We start from the raw sequence: 16822 nt of genomic DNA on the forward strand, positions 1-16822 counted from the left end.
CGCTCGACCAAAACACGAACGTTGGCACCATATCCGAAATGCTTCCGACACTACAGTTGACGGAACAGAGAGTGCCACAGCAGCCGCCAGTGGAATAGAAACGCAAAGTATGGACTCGAATATATAGAACACTAAGCATAAGCATCATTTCTTAAATAAATGGCTTACGGGTTGGGTCACATATCTGTCCCACCGTGCAATTTCTTGCCCTCATGACCATGAGGCAGCGCACCGGTAAATGCGAGTTTCGTTGCATAATGTGGACCACCGGTGAAATAAAGGTAAGAAGTAAAAAGTATAACATGAACACGGCCGGTACCGACTGTCGGGACTGAATTTCTCCACCATTTTGGTCGCCTTTTAGAGCCGGCAAGTACAAAAAGAACCAGTACCGAAGCCGTTGTGTTGGCAAGTTATCGACCACGGAGCCGGAATCCTGTGGGCGATTTTCTTCGTTCTCCACTAGACACTAGATTAATGCCCGTGCAATATTGAAAATTTTCTTAAAACAACATAATCCCAGCTTCTAGGGCACTTTTTTCCGTGATCCTCACGACCAGCGGTCGCAACGTAATGGCTCGACCCCAAGGCAGCTCCACTCGGCATGTTGCCATGTGGAGTTGATTGAAATTTGGTGTTGGCGGCCCACGATCAACGGCCAACGACCAACCCAAAAGAGACCCGGTCGCGAATGTTTCGCGCAAAACCGAAACATTACCCACCACAAGGTCGCACGGCTCAAGACGGCGTGTGTTACGAAATACGTCGTCGGGAGTAGCTGGCGGTGATGTAAAAAAAAAAACTGTCGCCAACCGGTACCAGCCCTACCAGGTGAGGGTGAAGCGAAAGTTTCAACAGGATCGTGGTCCGCACGATCGGTCGATCATTATAATCATTTTTTTTTTTTTCTCGCCGTCCGTCCGATTCCTCCTCAGCTGGACGTCGCAACGACATCACGATGTCAATCAAGTGGCGTTGCCTTGCAGGGCACCGGCACCGGGCAATCGGCAGATAACCCGCAGTGATCGTGTGCTGAAAAATGTAAAGAACGTACCGAACCAGCACCAGCAGCCAGCGATGCGACATAATGTTTCATAATGGTCGATGAATAGTAGCTTCTGCAATCGACATCAATAGACAAGAAAATAAATGAGTTTAAATGTTAGCAAATTCCACACACCTTCTGGTTTAAAGAGTTTTCTTTAAAGAGCTCCAATCATTTGTACATCGTAGAGTTGCATAATTAAAATACTAGGGTGTTCATTAAGTTTTGCGTGTCGATAAGAAGGACATATTTTTATGGTTTGAAACACATTTTGTTATTCAATATGGTCTTCCTGAACATCAATACACTTGTTCCAACGAGACTCCAATTTAAAAATTCCATCTCTGAAGCTAAAAACTTGAACGCCTTCAAAATACGCCTCCGCAGTTGTTAGAACGTCATTATTTGATGAAAAACGCTTTCCGCGCACGATTGTTTTTAGGTTTGAAAATAGATGGAAGTAGCCAGAGGCCAAATCTAGTGAACACGATCGACACTCAAACAATTCGAACTTTAATTCATGGATTTTAAACCTTTTCAAAATGCTCTTATGACAGCGTGCATTGCCCTGATGAAAGAAGATGTTTTCCTTCTGGAAACCGGGTCTTTTTTCACGAATTTTCTTTTTCAGTTGGTCTAAAAAGTTACAAAAACTAATCGAAATTTATTGTTTTACCAGTTTGCAAGCAATTTGCTAATAAAATTTCATTCGCATCTCACAAAATTAATGCTTACACATTTTTGGGCGATTTCTGTACGAACTCGCTTCGGAACCGAAGAAAAAGGTTCACAACACTCCTTAGTCTCTGGTTTTGATTCAGGAACATGGTGATAGACCCAAGTCTCATCCACAGTGATGATTCGATGCACAAAATCCACTTTATCCTATCGAAAACGCTTTAAATGTTTTCAAGAAAGATGCATTCGAATGGCTTTTTAGCGAATGCGGCACCCATTTTGCAAACAGCTTTCTCGAACCCAAAACTTCATTCAAAATATTGATTATACTGCTCAATGAGTTGGCTAGGTCTTGTACTTAATTTCTATCAGTGATTAGACGATTTTCGAAAACGATATCCTGTATTTTTTTACGATTTCAGGTGTTGTGTCTTTTTTTTGACGTTTTTGACATGGATCGTCTTGAAGGCTACTAGGACCACGTTTAAAATCAGAAAACCCTCTATTAACACCTTAATCAAAGGCGAAGAGTCCTTATACACTTTCAACATTCGTTCAAAATTTTCCTTTGCTTTTAAACCTTTCAAATATAAAAATTAAATCACTGCACGATACTTGATTTTTTCCATTGAAAAAAATACTGTGACACGTCGTTACTAAATGGCTTGTAAAACAAAATTAAGTGATCGATTGAAATGAAACTTCACATACGTTCATTTGAAGTGTGTACCAATATAACGAAAAAAAAAATCAGGCTTACTAGGCTCTTACTTACTTACTTATCAGGATACTGCAACGTCCTCGGGTATCGACCCGCAAAACTTAATGAACACCCTAGTACTTGATTTTTGAACTTGGATTGAATTTATGATCTGGACTCTAAAATCTGTTGGCTCACTCGTTGGACCAGCAGGACCAGCTGGACCAGATATTGCCCCAAATTTTGATAGAGACATTCCATTCCATGATTTATGCAGCTTTATTTGCGCCGCGCTCGTTGATCGATCGCGCTCTATTCGTTTGTACTGGAATTCTCGACACTGGTAGGTGGCCCCTGTCGTAATCAATAGACTTGCCCGTGATACTAAAAAATGGGTGCATCATAATACTTCACGCTTGGGTCCACCCCACCCTAGCACAAGGACACCTATTGGCAACCGGTGTCCATGTGCAGGAGTTATTGTGCGTTGGTCGGTAGCCATTTATCAACCGCCAAACTACGAGACCCTCGGTCGGCCTCGGGCTGTCTCGGTTGCCATTGAAGCCAGCCCACAGCCGTGGGAATGATACGACCGGTCCGAGTTGAGCGATTCCTACGACAAAACCGCATCGACCCTAATTTGATACTTTTAGGCAGTCATATTGGGCAGCTTGGGTCCGTGCCCGCGGGGGTTCCCTGACCTACCAAAAGCTTCGACCGACGAGCACCGACCGACCGATCAGTCACTAATTGATTAAAGCCCAAAACTGCCCTTTAGCCAGATGCACCACAGCACGCACCGACCATCAGCCGATCCACGTGTCCTCCAGGGGCAGATTAATCTAACGCACAGGACGGGACGGGACGACCCGCTCGCGGTCCGTCATTCAAAGCCCCCGAGGGCGTTAGTCAGAAGAAAACAGTCCATACATCACCTGAACTTGAACCACGCCACTGGCCGCTGGCACTGTGGATGATGACGGTACTCATTAATTATCTCCGAGGAGACCCTTGGAGCTGCCAAACGGGATATCGATTTTCTGTTGAGATGTGGTTCACCGACGATCCGTCACCTTGTTGCGGTGAGCCTGCGGAGGTCGGCGTTTGCATGTTTGCCCCGGGGAGGGAGCCCGGCATGTCCGGTGGGCACGTTGGGTGCATTCTCTTGACCGGCAGCCGGTGCGTGTCTTATGGATCCACATCCGCACACTAGCGTGGCATACGGGCCATTCGGTTCAACCCTCCTAATGCTCGCTGATCGCTTGTAAGCGAGGGCGAGAGAGCGAGAGGCTCCTTCATTCCCGCCCGGGGCGGGCTAGAAAAAGGTGTGGTAAATGCCCGGATTAATGATCTCATCGTACGGCAGTGGAGTCTGCGCCCCGCCAGTTTGTGAGCTAACCTCGCAACCTGTGATCTAGTCCGTTTCGGGGGGGCTCCGACATGCGCCAGCGCGAGATGGCTAGAGGGCTGAGATGGTGGAATTGTGACACATTTCGCCCAAAAATTAGTGCAACCCCGCCGTGCGCCACGGATCAAGCGCTTGACGGAGGATTATGTGGGGAACCTGAGTGCGTCCCTTGACGCTAAACTGTAGCAAGTTCGGGCAGATCAGTATATATAGTGAGGGTATGGTCCGAGAATTAGCACAGTTAACCGCGGCCATCGAGACAGTAACGAACCGAAGGTGTCCACAGTGTCCTGAGTGAGATCGAGAAAGAATTTGGCTGATTCGTCGCTAGAGATGGCATCTAAAGTGCGTATACTGATATAGTGATAAGTGTAGTGTCGGGGTTTCGATCGGGACAAAGATCGGGGCAGAGTGCTAGTGACCAACGGTTCTAAACGTAACGCTTCTGTCGCTTCTTGTACCATCCCCAGTACGTTGCGCTGTTCGCTCTCGTTGCTGTGGCCAGCGCCCAGCATTACCAGCAGTACCAGCCGCAGCCCCAGTACCATCACCAACCCCAGTACCAGCCCCAATACCACCACCACCAGCCAGAGTACCATCACTACCAGCCGCAGCAAGTGGTGTACAAGCAGCCGGCACTGGTCAAAGCCGTCCAACCGGCTCTGCTGAAGACCGTCCAGCCGGCGCTGGTCAAGACGGTGAAGCACGTGGAACAGTACCCGGATGCTCCGGCCGAGTACCAGTTTGCGTACGATGTGCACGATGACCAGACCGGTGACGTGAAGAGCCAACAGGAAGAGCGCCACGGAGATGTGGTCAAGGGACAGTACACGCTGATCGATGCCGACGGTTACCGGCGTGTGGTCGACTACACCGCCGACGATCACAACGGATTCAACGCCGTCGTCCGCCGGGAACCGCTCGAGGGACACAAGGTCCTGAAGGCCGTGGCTCCCGTTGCCAAGCTGGTCGCTCCGGTCGCTCCGGTCTACGCCGCCGCCCCGGTCCACACCAAACTGTTCGCCCCGCAGCCCGTCCACTACCAGCCGGCACCGCAGACCGTCCACTACCAGCAGGCCGCCCCGCAGTACTACCATGCTCCCCAAGTTACCAAGGTTGCTCTTCCCACCGTGACCAAGGTGGCCCTTCCGGTGGCCAAGGTGGCCACTTACGCCCAGCACCATGACGCCGTCAACCACGTGCAGTTCCACGGACCGTCGAGCAACTACAACTACTGAGCGAACGGAACGGAGCCGACCACACCCGACAAACAACCCGATCGAATGGCTGTTAGTGTTAACTAGTTGTACATACTGAGTTGTAAATAGTGAGTTGAGTTGCAACGCTCAATGGCCGACAGATGAAATAAACTTAAAAACATCGAACAATAACGTAACAATGTGTCAAAACGGAACATCACCAGGAACAACATGAAATGAAATTGAAATGAAATAAATGTAGTTCCCCTTTCAGGTCCATTTGTTTTTGGTTCCCATTGTCACGAACCATTTGCTTGATGCTGTGTTTCTTCTGGCAAATTGATGATTGTCATAAAACTTAATTCTGTGTAATGATTTCTAAAGTCATTATCATTTCTTATTGTTTTGTGATTAAATGTGGCAGAAAAAATAAAACACTGGAAATACGATATTTACTAACCAGTTTGATGTTTTTTATTTTTAAATGAATTTAAAAGCGGATTTGATCAGTACAGCTATCGTCTGTGGAGCTGCTCCAACGGTACAATGTAACTACCAGAAATACGTAGAACTACCCCTAAACTTTACCATTAATGTTAGTTTAGCTTCAATTCAGACAATTTAAGCACTTGTGCAACATAATACCGATACTGTTTGTTGTTGCATTATAATACCGATCTTAGTAGGTTGCGTATAGTAAACCTATACATTTTTCAGTTTAGAGCGATCATTTAAGTTGGTGAACGACGGTTTTAAGGCATATGAATCGTAATACGAGAGTGTTCAAAAAGTAGTGAGACATTAGAATTTCCACGGGCTACGTATGTTCGATTCTCGATTTTATTTTACATTATTTTGCTACTCATGTCACTCACTTATGGTGACAATTTCGGCCATTTTGAGTGATCAGTCAATTTTTGACAGCTTGGAAGTGTTTTAGATCTTCGGTGATGGCTGCCTCTTCCAAAATATGGATGGCAAAGAATCTTTGTCAAATTTTGTGTGAAAAACAAAATTAGGAACTTAGACACAATCGAAATTTTGACTGTGGCTTATGGTGAAGCTATTAAGACCAAAACCAGCGCTTATCGATGGTTCAAATTTTTTCCAGATGGCCATGTGAGGACAGAGAAGTTGTGAACGTCGAAGAGCCAAGTTTGGTCGAATGTGACCAGTTTTGCTTACAGTTTTCTTCGACTGCAGGGTCGTGGTGTATCATGAGTTGTTGCCAAAAGATAGAACGGTCAATAAAGAATATTTCCTGCAAGTTTTGCGCAATTCGGCCGAAGCTATCCGACACAAACGGCCTGATTTGTGGGAAACCCAAAATTGCCTTATAAATTGCCAAATTTATGGCCAAAACAACACACTAATGATGCCAAAGCCACCGTATTCGCCAGATCTGGCCCTCTATGACTTTTTGTTATTCCGAAAACTGAAGGAGGCCATGGAAGGACGACGCTACGATCAAATTTAGGAGATAAAGCCGGCATCGATGGTGAGCCAAATCGTGTCCAAATAAAACAGCTGTCAAAAATTGAATGATTATTCAAAATGGCCGAATTTGTCACCATAAGTCACTGACGTGCGTAGCAACCTAACGCAATAACAAATAACGAGAATCAAACACACGTAGCCCGCGAAAATTCAAATGTCTTACTACTTTTTGAACAGCACTCGTACATCCGATTTTGTATTATCTTGTAAATGAGCAAGAGAAGTTCGTATTTTGGTAAAACTCTGTGGGAAAACTGTTTGTAAATTAATTCTCGTAAGGTTCTCGGCTAAGGTTTCATTGCAAACTTTGCAAAATGTGCAACAAAGTTTTCTAATAGAGGGAGCGAGAATTTTCAACCTCTAATTTGGGTAGTTAGAGGCTCCCGTCACAGGAAGCAACAGAGACTAATATTGTCTCTGATGCAAGACAAGACCGCTCAGCAGTTGTAGCTGGATACGAAGAACGCGAACAGCTAGATAGTTAGAGGTTTATACACATTCACCTAACGGTCCTTACCTTACTCCACCAAGTAAAGGCGATAGCGGATAGTCGCCATCAGTGGAGATCTTTCACGCCGATAACACGGCGGACCAGGACCAGTAAGTAAGTCCTTTACCTTGAGAAACATCACTGCCCTGAACTAGATAAGAGAAAAAGCGTTACCAAATTATGTGCTCCTCGGAACCAGTTCGAACGTAATTTGCAGGAACGGACTGCAAATCCAGGCCACAATTCTGAACAATTCTGAGTGACGTCACAGAAGCAAGTCCCCCGCGGGTTGAATTGTATACGTTCAATGTTTTATTTACACTGCGTCTGCATTTCAGTTCCACTAACACTTAATGAAAGTATGAGGCAGCATGAGGTGAAAGGTGAAAGGATGGTAATTCGGTAAGCTAAAGATTAGTTCACTCTCGCCAGGGCCGAAGGGACGCGGCTTCAGTAGTGGTGCTCGTAGTGTGGCTGGTGGCTGTAGTGGACCGGGGCCACGACCTTGGCGATCGGGGCGGCGTACACCTTGGCGACCGGGGCGATCGTCTTGACGATCTTGTGTCCCTCGAGCGGCTCACGGCGGACGACGGCGTTGAATCCGTTGTGCTCATCGGCGGTGTAGTCGACGATACGACGGTGACCGTCGGCATCGATCAGCGAGTACTGTCCCTTAACATCATCTCCGTGGCGCTCCTCCTGCTGGCTCTTGATGTCACCGGTGTGGTCATCGTGCACGGAGTACTGGAACTGATACTCGGCCGGAGCTTCCGGGTACTCGACGTGTTTCACCGTCTTGACCAGCGTCGGCTGGATAGTCTTGATCAGTGCCGGTTGGAGCGTCTTAATGACAGCAGGCTCATGGTGATACTGGTGGTACTGCGGCTGCTGGTAGTGGTGAGGATCGTAGTGCTGAGCGCTGGCAACGGCCAGGAAAGCGACGACGGCCAGGAACTACAAGTAGAAGAACCACGGATTAGAACCAGCGCTTTCACTAGAACACTTTAGAGCGGACTTGATCTTACTTTGAACGCCATGATATTCTCTGAAGCTAAAACTCGAAGCTAACTTGGGCTACGCTGGGCTGACTGAGGTCCTGCTGAAGGTTCCGGTTGAACTGATGCTTATTTGTGGCCGAAATTCGCTATTTATATCTGGATGTCGATCGATCCCTCCAAAAAACGGCTGAACTACCGTAACCCTGGCCGATCGGTCGTAAGTCGTGCCTTGTCAATACCGTGTACCTCCGATTCCATCTGCCCGATGCTCCCACCATCGCCTCGCGCCAATGTTCTCCCCTGGCGTGTTTGCGATTTCGTTTTTTTGTTTCCTTCTCGGCAACGTCCCTCAGCCAGGGGGCTCGGAACATGCAAAATATGATTTCTTTCGCGTTTTTTTATCTTTCGTTTTGGTGTCGATCTTAGCAAAAGCACTCTCCGACCGCTCGGGGGCATGATTCCAATATTGCAAAAATCTGTCTCCCTTCCCTCGGCGAAATTCGGTTGGGGCGCGCTCAAGAAGTGACGCACTCGGAACGGTTCAGTTCATGTCGGTCAGTCAGTCAGTCGGTCAGTCAGCCGGTCAGTCAGTCAATCAGACGGTCTCCCCGGGGTCTACCAAATCTAGGGGCGCGGGCAGAACGCCTTGTCTGCCCGTCCGGTGCCAAGGCCGCCCGTTAGCTTGCCAATCTAAACTCCGCCGAAAACCGCGAACGGCGAACGGCAAACGGCAGAGGTGCAGTGCAAACGGTCAGGGAGTCGATCGATCGAAGTTTTCAAATTCTCGTGCAAACCTGGCTGGCCCTGGGACCGCTGGCCCTGCGACCGAGGGTCGAATATGTGAGGCCTCGTGACACTTGTACTGGTTGCCCAACGGCGCCCTGCAGCATGGTGTGAGAAGGAGCAAAAATAAGGATGCGGGCTGCGTGATGAGTCCGTCTGCCCCGGAGATGCCAGGCCCATTCCGACAGGTGATTGAAGAACGGTTTGAAACTACGTTTTTGACGACGCTGCAGCTTGTAACAGCTGCCCACGGAACGTGCCTGCCATGACCTTAACATTCGCGGCTCCGTTTCCCACGGAATGGGCCGTTCAAATCCACACACGCCACACGAAGCCATCGGAACGCCGTTCCGCCCCAAGGCGGGCCGTGAATATAGCGATGAGCTCCAAATATGGGATGTAGCTCTGGGCGTACATTGCAGGTCGAGATTAGCTTTACGATTAGATGCGCTGACTATGTATCACTGCTGACTGCTGTCGAGAGTGGCCTATTTCAGTTCAGTCGATTAGTCACTATGTACCAAGTGAAAAGTACAAGCTCATTCAACACTCCAACAGCATCCTTCTTCTGTTTAAATTCCAAAAGTGCCCAACTGACTACTGCACCGTCCACATCTAGAGTCTCAACTACGCGTCATACCTCGCCGAATGTGGCCATTTACTTCGCTACAGCAATCGTTGTAGAGTGAAATTTGCATGTAAATGAATTCGGCAGTAATTGGAGTCATGAATCAAAGTAATGGTACAACACGTCAGACGTGGGAACCGACGCCATATTGTGCCATTTCTGGCGCGATCAAGTTCGGGATCCCTGGGAAGGAGTCCGTTTCGGCACCTAAGGACAACGATCCGTATTGGGATGCCGATTACTGCTTTCCACGAAAAACTGTCAACTTGGCCTCAAGCGGGTCAAGCCGAGCTCTCCCACTCCAATCCCGCGCATGCCAGAGCATTCGGGTTTTCACTTTCATTCCACATTGACATACATTTTCCTGCGCTCCACGTCTGCGTCACGTTTCGACCCCAACACACACGCGACCTGTCCCAAGAGCCGCCGATGCCGCCGCCGTCCACATCCTTCGGTGGCCAGTTAGGAATCGAAAAGCCCGACTCGTTAGCCCGTGGCGCCGATACCCCCGGCAACCCCGTTCGCGTCTTGTTCGAGCGATTTCAGATCAAGAGTATCGCGTTTCGGTTATATAACCACAATTCGTCTACTTTCAAGGTTGCGCTTGCGGCCGGCTCGACCGAGGTTCGACCGAGCGGCACCCGGGAGAGGTCACTCCGCCATCGCCCGCGGGCGTTTGCGGTTCGGTCAGTTCCCCCTCAGCCGTAAAAGCCGGCGGTAAGTCGAAGATCGAGAGAGAGAAACAGAGAAAGAGGTCGCCCGACCGTCGCAGGAAGGCGGTCACAGTCTGGCAGCCCCCGAAAAAGGGGGTGCCTGAGACATATTTTTGGACGGCTTGCTGGCCCTACTCTGGAGTGCTCTGCGATCTGCGCATGAAAGTGTTTCTTTCCTTCTCGTGCCGGTTCGGCATTGACGCGTAGTGTGAGCCCAACATGCGGTGTGCTATCCACTTTTACCGAAACGGAGGCAGTCATCGACGATACCGCGGAGTCTTGGGCTTGGGTTTTTTTGGCAACGATCCTCGAGCGCAAGCCACACACCGGCATCTAGGGCGTTTGTGGAGTGTCCGACGTCAGAGCGATGGACCCGGCCAGTTTCGCTGGCAGGTCCACACTTCACTGGTAACCTCATTCCGGCTCCGGCTTCTTGTAAGTAGTTCCAGTTAGGTCTGGAATTGTGTCCTTTTTGGGGAAACATCCCGACGATGTGGTTTTCTTTCCAGTATTGTGATTCTTCGACAGTCGGTCAAATTATCATTCGGTGAGAACGCTATACTAGAGTTTATTGGGTACTGACCACTAGTGGAACCGGATGGACGTAGGCCCTTCATTTAGTAGTGGTACGTGAGGCTAGGGGCCGAGAAGCTGACGGTGGCTACGTGAGCAGGCGCCAGCACTTTCGCGACCGGAACGGCATACTTGGCCACTGGAAGGGCAACCTTGGCCACGGGAGCAGCTACGTAATGGGCTACCGGTACGGCGACCTTAGCCACCGGGACCACGGTCTTGACGAGCTGATGGTGAGCCAGCGGTTCCCGGCGGACCACGGCATTGAATCCGTTGTGCTCGTCGGCGGTGTAGTCGACCACACGGCGGTGACCATCGGCATCGACCAGCGTGTACTGTCCCTTAACATCATCTCCGTGGCGCTCCTCCTGCTGGCTCTTGATGTCACCGGTGTGTTCATCGTGCACGGAGTACGAAAAGTGATACTCGGCCGGGGCCTCCAGCTCCACCTTTTTTACCAGAGTTGGCAGCAGAACGGCATTTGCCACGCTGGCGATAGCCAAAGCAACGACCACCTGCCAAATTAATGCTTTTGCGTTAGAATTTCAACCTGCCCGGGGACCACAGAGCACTTACTTTGAACACCATGTTTCGATTCTATTACGCGCCGTTGGGAGCTGCAAGATGTGTTATGAAGTTTTACCGCTTGACTGACGGTACTCTAACGATATTGGGTGCTTTTTATAGGTGAATTTGTGACCAGAGTTCCACCAGAACATCCTACCACTCCGGGCCGGGCAGCAACACCGTGGCTAGCAGCTTGTCAAGTTCAACAACTCGTGTGGTAACTCGAACGCCTAGCAAACTCCGTGTCACGTTGACACATATTAAATCGACTTAAATCCGACTCTCTTTACCAACGCCAGAAGAAATGATAACCTTCCGTGCCTGCGCGTAGCTCAGTCGCACGCATTAGCCCGGTAATCGCCCGCTAATAGGCAGTCGAATCTAGATGTTGTTGGTGGCCAAAATGCTGGTGCCTGCCCGCCGCCCCAAAACCAGTTCCGTACCCCACGGCAGCCCTTGCACCCCCCTCGGCGTGTGGTTGCAGGGATGCAGTTGCAGGATACCGCAGAATATTTCTCCATACCTTCGAACGGATGGCAACGGAAACCTCACTTCGGACAACTAATCAACCTTGCGCTCTTTTAACGCTAGACGTACGCACGTTCCACCAAACCCCACCACCTACGCACCGTAATCTTGGTGAACATCGAAAAAACCCGTTTTCCAACGGTTCTTGCAACCGTTGCCACCAAAAATGTATCCCACCCCTAGCGGCATGCGCAGATACTGCTTTCCGTGCCATAAACGAAATACTGTCACCGAGGCTATTACTTATTAATTTGTCACCTCACTTTGCATGTTAGTTCGCGTGCGAAAAACAGAAACGCCATACACCTCCGTCGGCAGCGAACCTTTCCATTCCACATCCATCCTATGTGAGGGTTTGTTTAATATTATGTAACGCACCATTAAACTGACAGTTCCATCATCTCTGCAAAGGGGTAGTAGCTAATACACCGACGAAGAATTACGGGTGTTCAAGAAAATGACAGTCGGCTTGATCAATCAGTGAAGAAAGAGAACTACGTTGAAAATTGACTTTGACGATGCCTTCCGTGACTTCAAAGGCCCACCAAGTTATAAGAAATCTTCTAGAATGCTTGCCATTCACTACGGTTAATAATTTCAATTAACTGTCAAAGAATTGGAATCATTTGCAAAGGGACGTAAACTGCAAAACTCTACAACAAGCAAAATGTAACATAACAAACTTAGAATACTTTTCTTAGAATATCGTTATGGATGTCGCGGTACACGATTAAAATGTTATTATTTATAAGCCACTTTCTCATTAGCAGTCCGTAAATTTAACCAACAACATGATGTTGGACAGCAAATAGGTCCTTATTTTGCTCTCAAGAAGATAGTGCAAAAATGATGAATTGAAACAACTTGAAACAACAACTAGAGAAGCTAGAATATAGCTGCTGGGATGTGCCTCTTAGGTTAACTAGTCGATAAGAAATTGACAAGTGCGTCTTCTGACATAGTTTTACAAACCATCACTAGACTAGGCTAGACTCTAAAACGGTTACACTAAACACTATACTAAACACACTATTACATCACTATACTAAATTGGTTCTAAAACTTGCTGTTAGTTGTGTGGAAACGTTTCCAAGAAGCTATCTGAAGAAAACAAAACAAGTTCTTAACGAAAGCAAAGTAGAATTACATAATATGTTGCGTTGATAGTATTACTTTCATGTATTATTAGTAACTGTTTGATTCATGTTACTCTTTCATCTCTTTAAATATCGGTTACCAGCTCCTGCGTTCATTTTGCCAGTTCTGTGGATTGTTAGTGTTAGATCTAGCTCTAAGTAATGTAAAGTCATCAAATTTCAATTGGGCTATGTGACCCATTGATTTTGATTGTAATAAAAAAATTAATAAATCAAAAATTAATAAAAAAAATAATGACATAAAGATAAAGATAAAGATTATATTAAAGGGACTAAACCGAATTAGTACCAACTTAAAAATTGGCACTCAAGTTGCTACACTTCGAGTTCACGGTTCGAGCGGGCGTCTTTCGAATACCAACCGTTAAGTCGAGGCTGCGTGGACGAATGAATTTCGGACGACCTATGATACCAAAGAGTGAATGGAATCGCAATGAAAACCAATTTTAAAGTTGTGTATTAAATTAATTTATTGAGGTACCGGAAAGTCTACGAACGCGGCAGCATTTCTTTTAGTAATGGTACGCAGGGTAAGCGACCTTGGCGATCGGGGCGGCGTACACCTTGGCCACAGGAGCGATGACCTTGGCGACCGGGATGGCGTGCTTGATTGGCTCGCGATGGACGACGGCGTTGAATCCGTTGTGCTCATCGGCGGTATAGTCGACCACACGCCGATAACCGTCGGCATCGATCAGAGTATACTGTCCGACCACGTTGTCTCCGTGGCGCTCCTCCTGCTGGCTCTTGATGTCACCGGTATGGTCATCGTGGACCGAGTACTGGAAGTGGTACTCGGCCGGAGCTTCTGGGTATGCGACGTGCTTCACGGCCAACGGGAGGACGGCTGCGCTGGCAATGGCCACCGTGGCGAGCAAGACGATGTACTATCGAAAGGACAGAAGCATAATTGGGTTTGGTAACTTTGTTGGAGGAACGATTGAATATGCTTACTTTGAATGCCATTTCCGTTGGATCTGGTCTGTAAGTTTGGTTTTGAGTGATTGGAGTAGGCCGTGTAACTTTGCAACGTTTGCTTGCGAATGATGTTGATTAAACTTTTCGTAGCTCCTTTTATACAATGGCACATACATAAATTCGGTAGCACCTAGTACCATGTTCATTATGTATCCCGTACCTATCACGGCCATATCCTTCGTCACTTGCTCCACATTAACTATGCTGCATATACTATGTAGGCAGTTCCCACACCCAATTAATATCAGATTACACAGCCACCGAACCCGTGATTGATTTTGGGCCGCTATATTCAAACCGTCCTGTGGCTGTAGTTATGGCGAAGGTCATACAAGACTTAACTTTAGTGCAAATTTCGTCCACTTCAAAATGCACGTACAACCCCGCCTATGTCGTAGGGAGCAGTAACGTGAAGTTATGATAGAACGAGTTCCGGAGCTTTCCGCCAACGCACGTGAAACAACCGCTACATACACACCTTTCGGGCATACGCAACTTTCCCTTTAGCCTACTGAACGTAGCTTTGGCGGTTTCTATATATTTTCAATACTTTGATGCTTGACTATGTGCGTTTGGTGAAAATTTGCAACGCAAGGAACAACTATAAATAATCAGAACGGCCGAAGTTAAAAGTGTCATTCAACTACCAAGTGTTCAGCAGTTAAGTACAGTTTTACGTCTAGCAACACAAAGATTAAAAAGTCCAATAAAATGGGATTCAAAGTAAGCAAACTCAATCGTTGTTTCGATGCAAATCTACTAAATTCCATCAACATCTAACATCATGCATTACCTTTCGATAGTACATCGTCTTCCTCGCTACGGTGACCATTGCCAGCGCAGCCGTCCTCCCGCTGGCCGTGAAGCACGTCGCATACCCAGAAGCTCCGGCCGAGTACCACTTCCAGTACTCCGTCCACGATGACCATACCGGTGACATCAAGAGCCAGCAGGAGGAGCGCCACGGAGACAACGTGGTCGGACAGTACACGCTGATCGATGCCGACGGTTATCGGCGTGTGGTCGACTATACCGCAGATGAGCACAACGGATTCAACGCCGTCGTCCATCGCGAGCCAATCAAGCACGCCATCCCGGTCGCCAAGGTCATCGCACCTGTAGCCAAGGTCGCAATCCCTGTTGCCAAAGTGGCCTACCCTGCGTACCATTACTAAACCGATACAGCGACAAAGCGATGCAGCGCCACCCGTTTGTAGACTTTCCCATTCCCCAAAAATTTATGTAATGTAAACGTAATGTAAATGAAATTATAAACACCCTGTTCCTGTTCTATCACAGGGATTAATGAAATTTAACAGGGGAGTGCTATTTCATACATATTCCGAAAATAGCTATAGCACAGTTTAATCTTGGAAGCAATGCTTTGCATTGAATTGTTGGATAACTGGTGAAACCCAAGGAACTATTGCCCTGGATACATTGTACATCATACTTATATTGATCACCTAGCGTTACCTATTGTTAGCCTCTCGATGTTGATTACACATATTCCAGTGTACTCCACCAACAATTGATATTATATAAAGTCGGAGTTAAAAAAGAGTTAGACAAATGATGTTAAAAAATGCATTTCATGGTTTGGAATAGACGGTTTGAAATAAACTTTTTATATGGGTTTAAGCACAGGAAGAATCATCCCTCAAACACCTATCGCTTCATTCTTAAAATAAGGAAAGTCTACTCTACAAAATACTAAGATCCTGGACAAGTTGAATTGCTAGTTGAAAAACGCAGTGATCACGAAAGATTGGCGATTGAATAATGATAGTGTTTAAACGCTTGGCCATACCAGACGACGATCCATTACGACCAGTAAAGATGAAATGCGTCTATCACCTCTGGAGTTACTAGGAACGAGAACGCAACTTCTTCGTCACGAAGTGGAACTTTCCTTCGTAACAACCCAACAGCATCATTTATGCATGGTGCAATAACCCTTCACCTGCAATGCATTAATTATTTAACCATCGTCATATTGATACCACTACTTAATGAGATGTTACACATCTGCAAACGAATCCGCGTTGCAGTGTATATAAACGCGGTCGATACGATTTTGCCATATTCAGTGACAACAAATCTCCGAAGGAGCTACGTTGAAATGACGAGAAAACGTTCGACATCCTACGGGCCATCGTGTCACTTTGCTATACTAAATTTTCTAGTAACATCTGGATTGATGAGTCTATCTCCGGGTGGTAGTGCGAAAGTGTTGCAAGAAGAATCGCCGATAGATACGGCACAGTATGCCTTCAAGTACGTCGTCAACAATCCCGAACACAAGGATATCAAAACCCACGAAGAACAACGGATTGGCAATGCAGTGATCGGGAAGTATTCCCTGCTAGATCCAGATGGCTACTGGCGTACAGTGGAGTACACCGCTGACGATGTCCGAGGCTTTCAAGCGAAGGTATCCCGTGTACTGCAAGCGAGCAATGAGTTTCCCGATAATTACGAGTACAGCTCGAGAAGGAAGCCTTTGAGAACAACTCGAGTTCCTGGATCAAGACGCAACTTCGGCTTTCTTCGAAACATTTTCAAACGTCGAAATTAAAGAACAATTACACAAATGAGCTTGAAAACTTTCGAACCGGTTCTTAAGGTCTGGACCGAGTGGTTTCAAATAAATGTTATCTGTTCTTATGGATGCAAGGACAGAGAGAATCATCCGTTAAACGGCGTTAAAGACTTCTTATTCAAACCATCGTATGTACCCCCGTCTACATGTTGCGCAACTCACTGCACTGCAACAAATTAACAATTGATTTCTGTGGCCACTACGACTTTATGCGGCCATACAAAATTTCTCTTCATGCAACAGAGCTGAAGCCAACCCTTGGATAACCGTTCATCCCG

General features: G+C 47.3%; 4 protein-coding genes across 4 annotated transcripts; 2 read left to right on the forward strand and 2 right to left on the reverse strand.

The window, feature by feature from the left end:
* The first annotated feature begins 218 nt into the window (after positions 1-218).
* On the forward strand, positions 219-5069 carry LOC128270595 (pupal cuticle protein Edg-84A-like). Its single transcript, XM_053008006.1, has 2 exons — positions 219-281; positions 4302-5069. The coding sequence occupies exons 1-2, from the start codon at positions 219-221 to the stop codon at positions 5067-5069; spliced, it is 831 nt and encodes a 276-aa protein (XP_052863966.1).
* A 2398-nt stretch (positions 5070-7467) lies between these two features.
* LOC128272420 (larval cuticle protein A2B-like) lies at positions 7468-8054 on the reverse strand. The gene is made up of 2 exons (XM_053010225.1): positions 8043-8054; positions 7468-7971 (listed from the first exon to the last, which is right to left on the reverse strand). Exons 1-2 carry the CDS (start codon positions 8052-8054, stop codon positions 7468-7470), a joined length of 516 nt encoding a protein of 171 aa, XP_052866185.1.
* Positions 8055-10756: 2702 nt separating this feature from the next.
* LOC128272419 (cuticle protein-like) lies at positions 10757-13930 on the reverse strand. The gene is made up of 4 exons (XM_053010224.1): positions 13919-13930; positions 13537-13851; positions 11574-11600; positions 10757-11161 (listed from the first exon to the last, which is right to left on the reverse strand). Exons 1-4 carry the CDS (start codon positions 13928-13930, stop codon positions 10757-10759), a joined length of 759 nt encoding a protein of 252 aa, XP_052866184.1.
* A 723-nt stretch (positions 13931-14653) lies between these two features.
* On the forward strand, positions 14654-15248 carry LOC128270596 (cuticle protein 8-like). The gene is made up of 3 exons (XM_053008007.1): positions 14654-14665; positions 14746-15044; positions 15212-15248. The coding sequence occupies exons 1-3, from the start codon at positions 14654-14656 to the stop codon at positions 15246-15248; spliced, it is 348 nt and encodes a 115-aa protein (XP_052863967.1).
* Positions 15249-16822: the final 1574 nt, after the last annotated feature.

This window comes from Anopheles cruzii, chromosome 3 (assembly GCF_943734635.1).
Source record: "Anopheles cruzii chromosome 3, idAnoCruzAS_RS32_06, whole genome shotgun sequence".
In the NCBI taxonomy this organism is placed as follows: domain Eukaryota; kingdom Metazoa; phylum Arthropoda; class Insecta; order Diptera; family Culicidae; genus Anopheles; species Anopheles cruzii.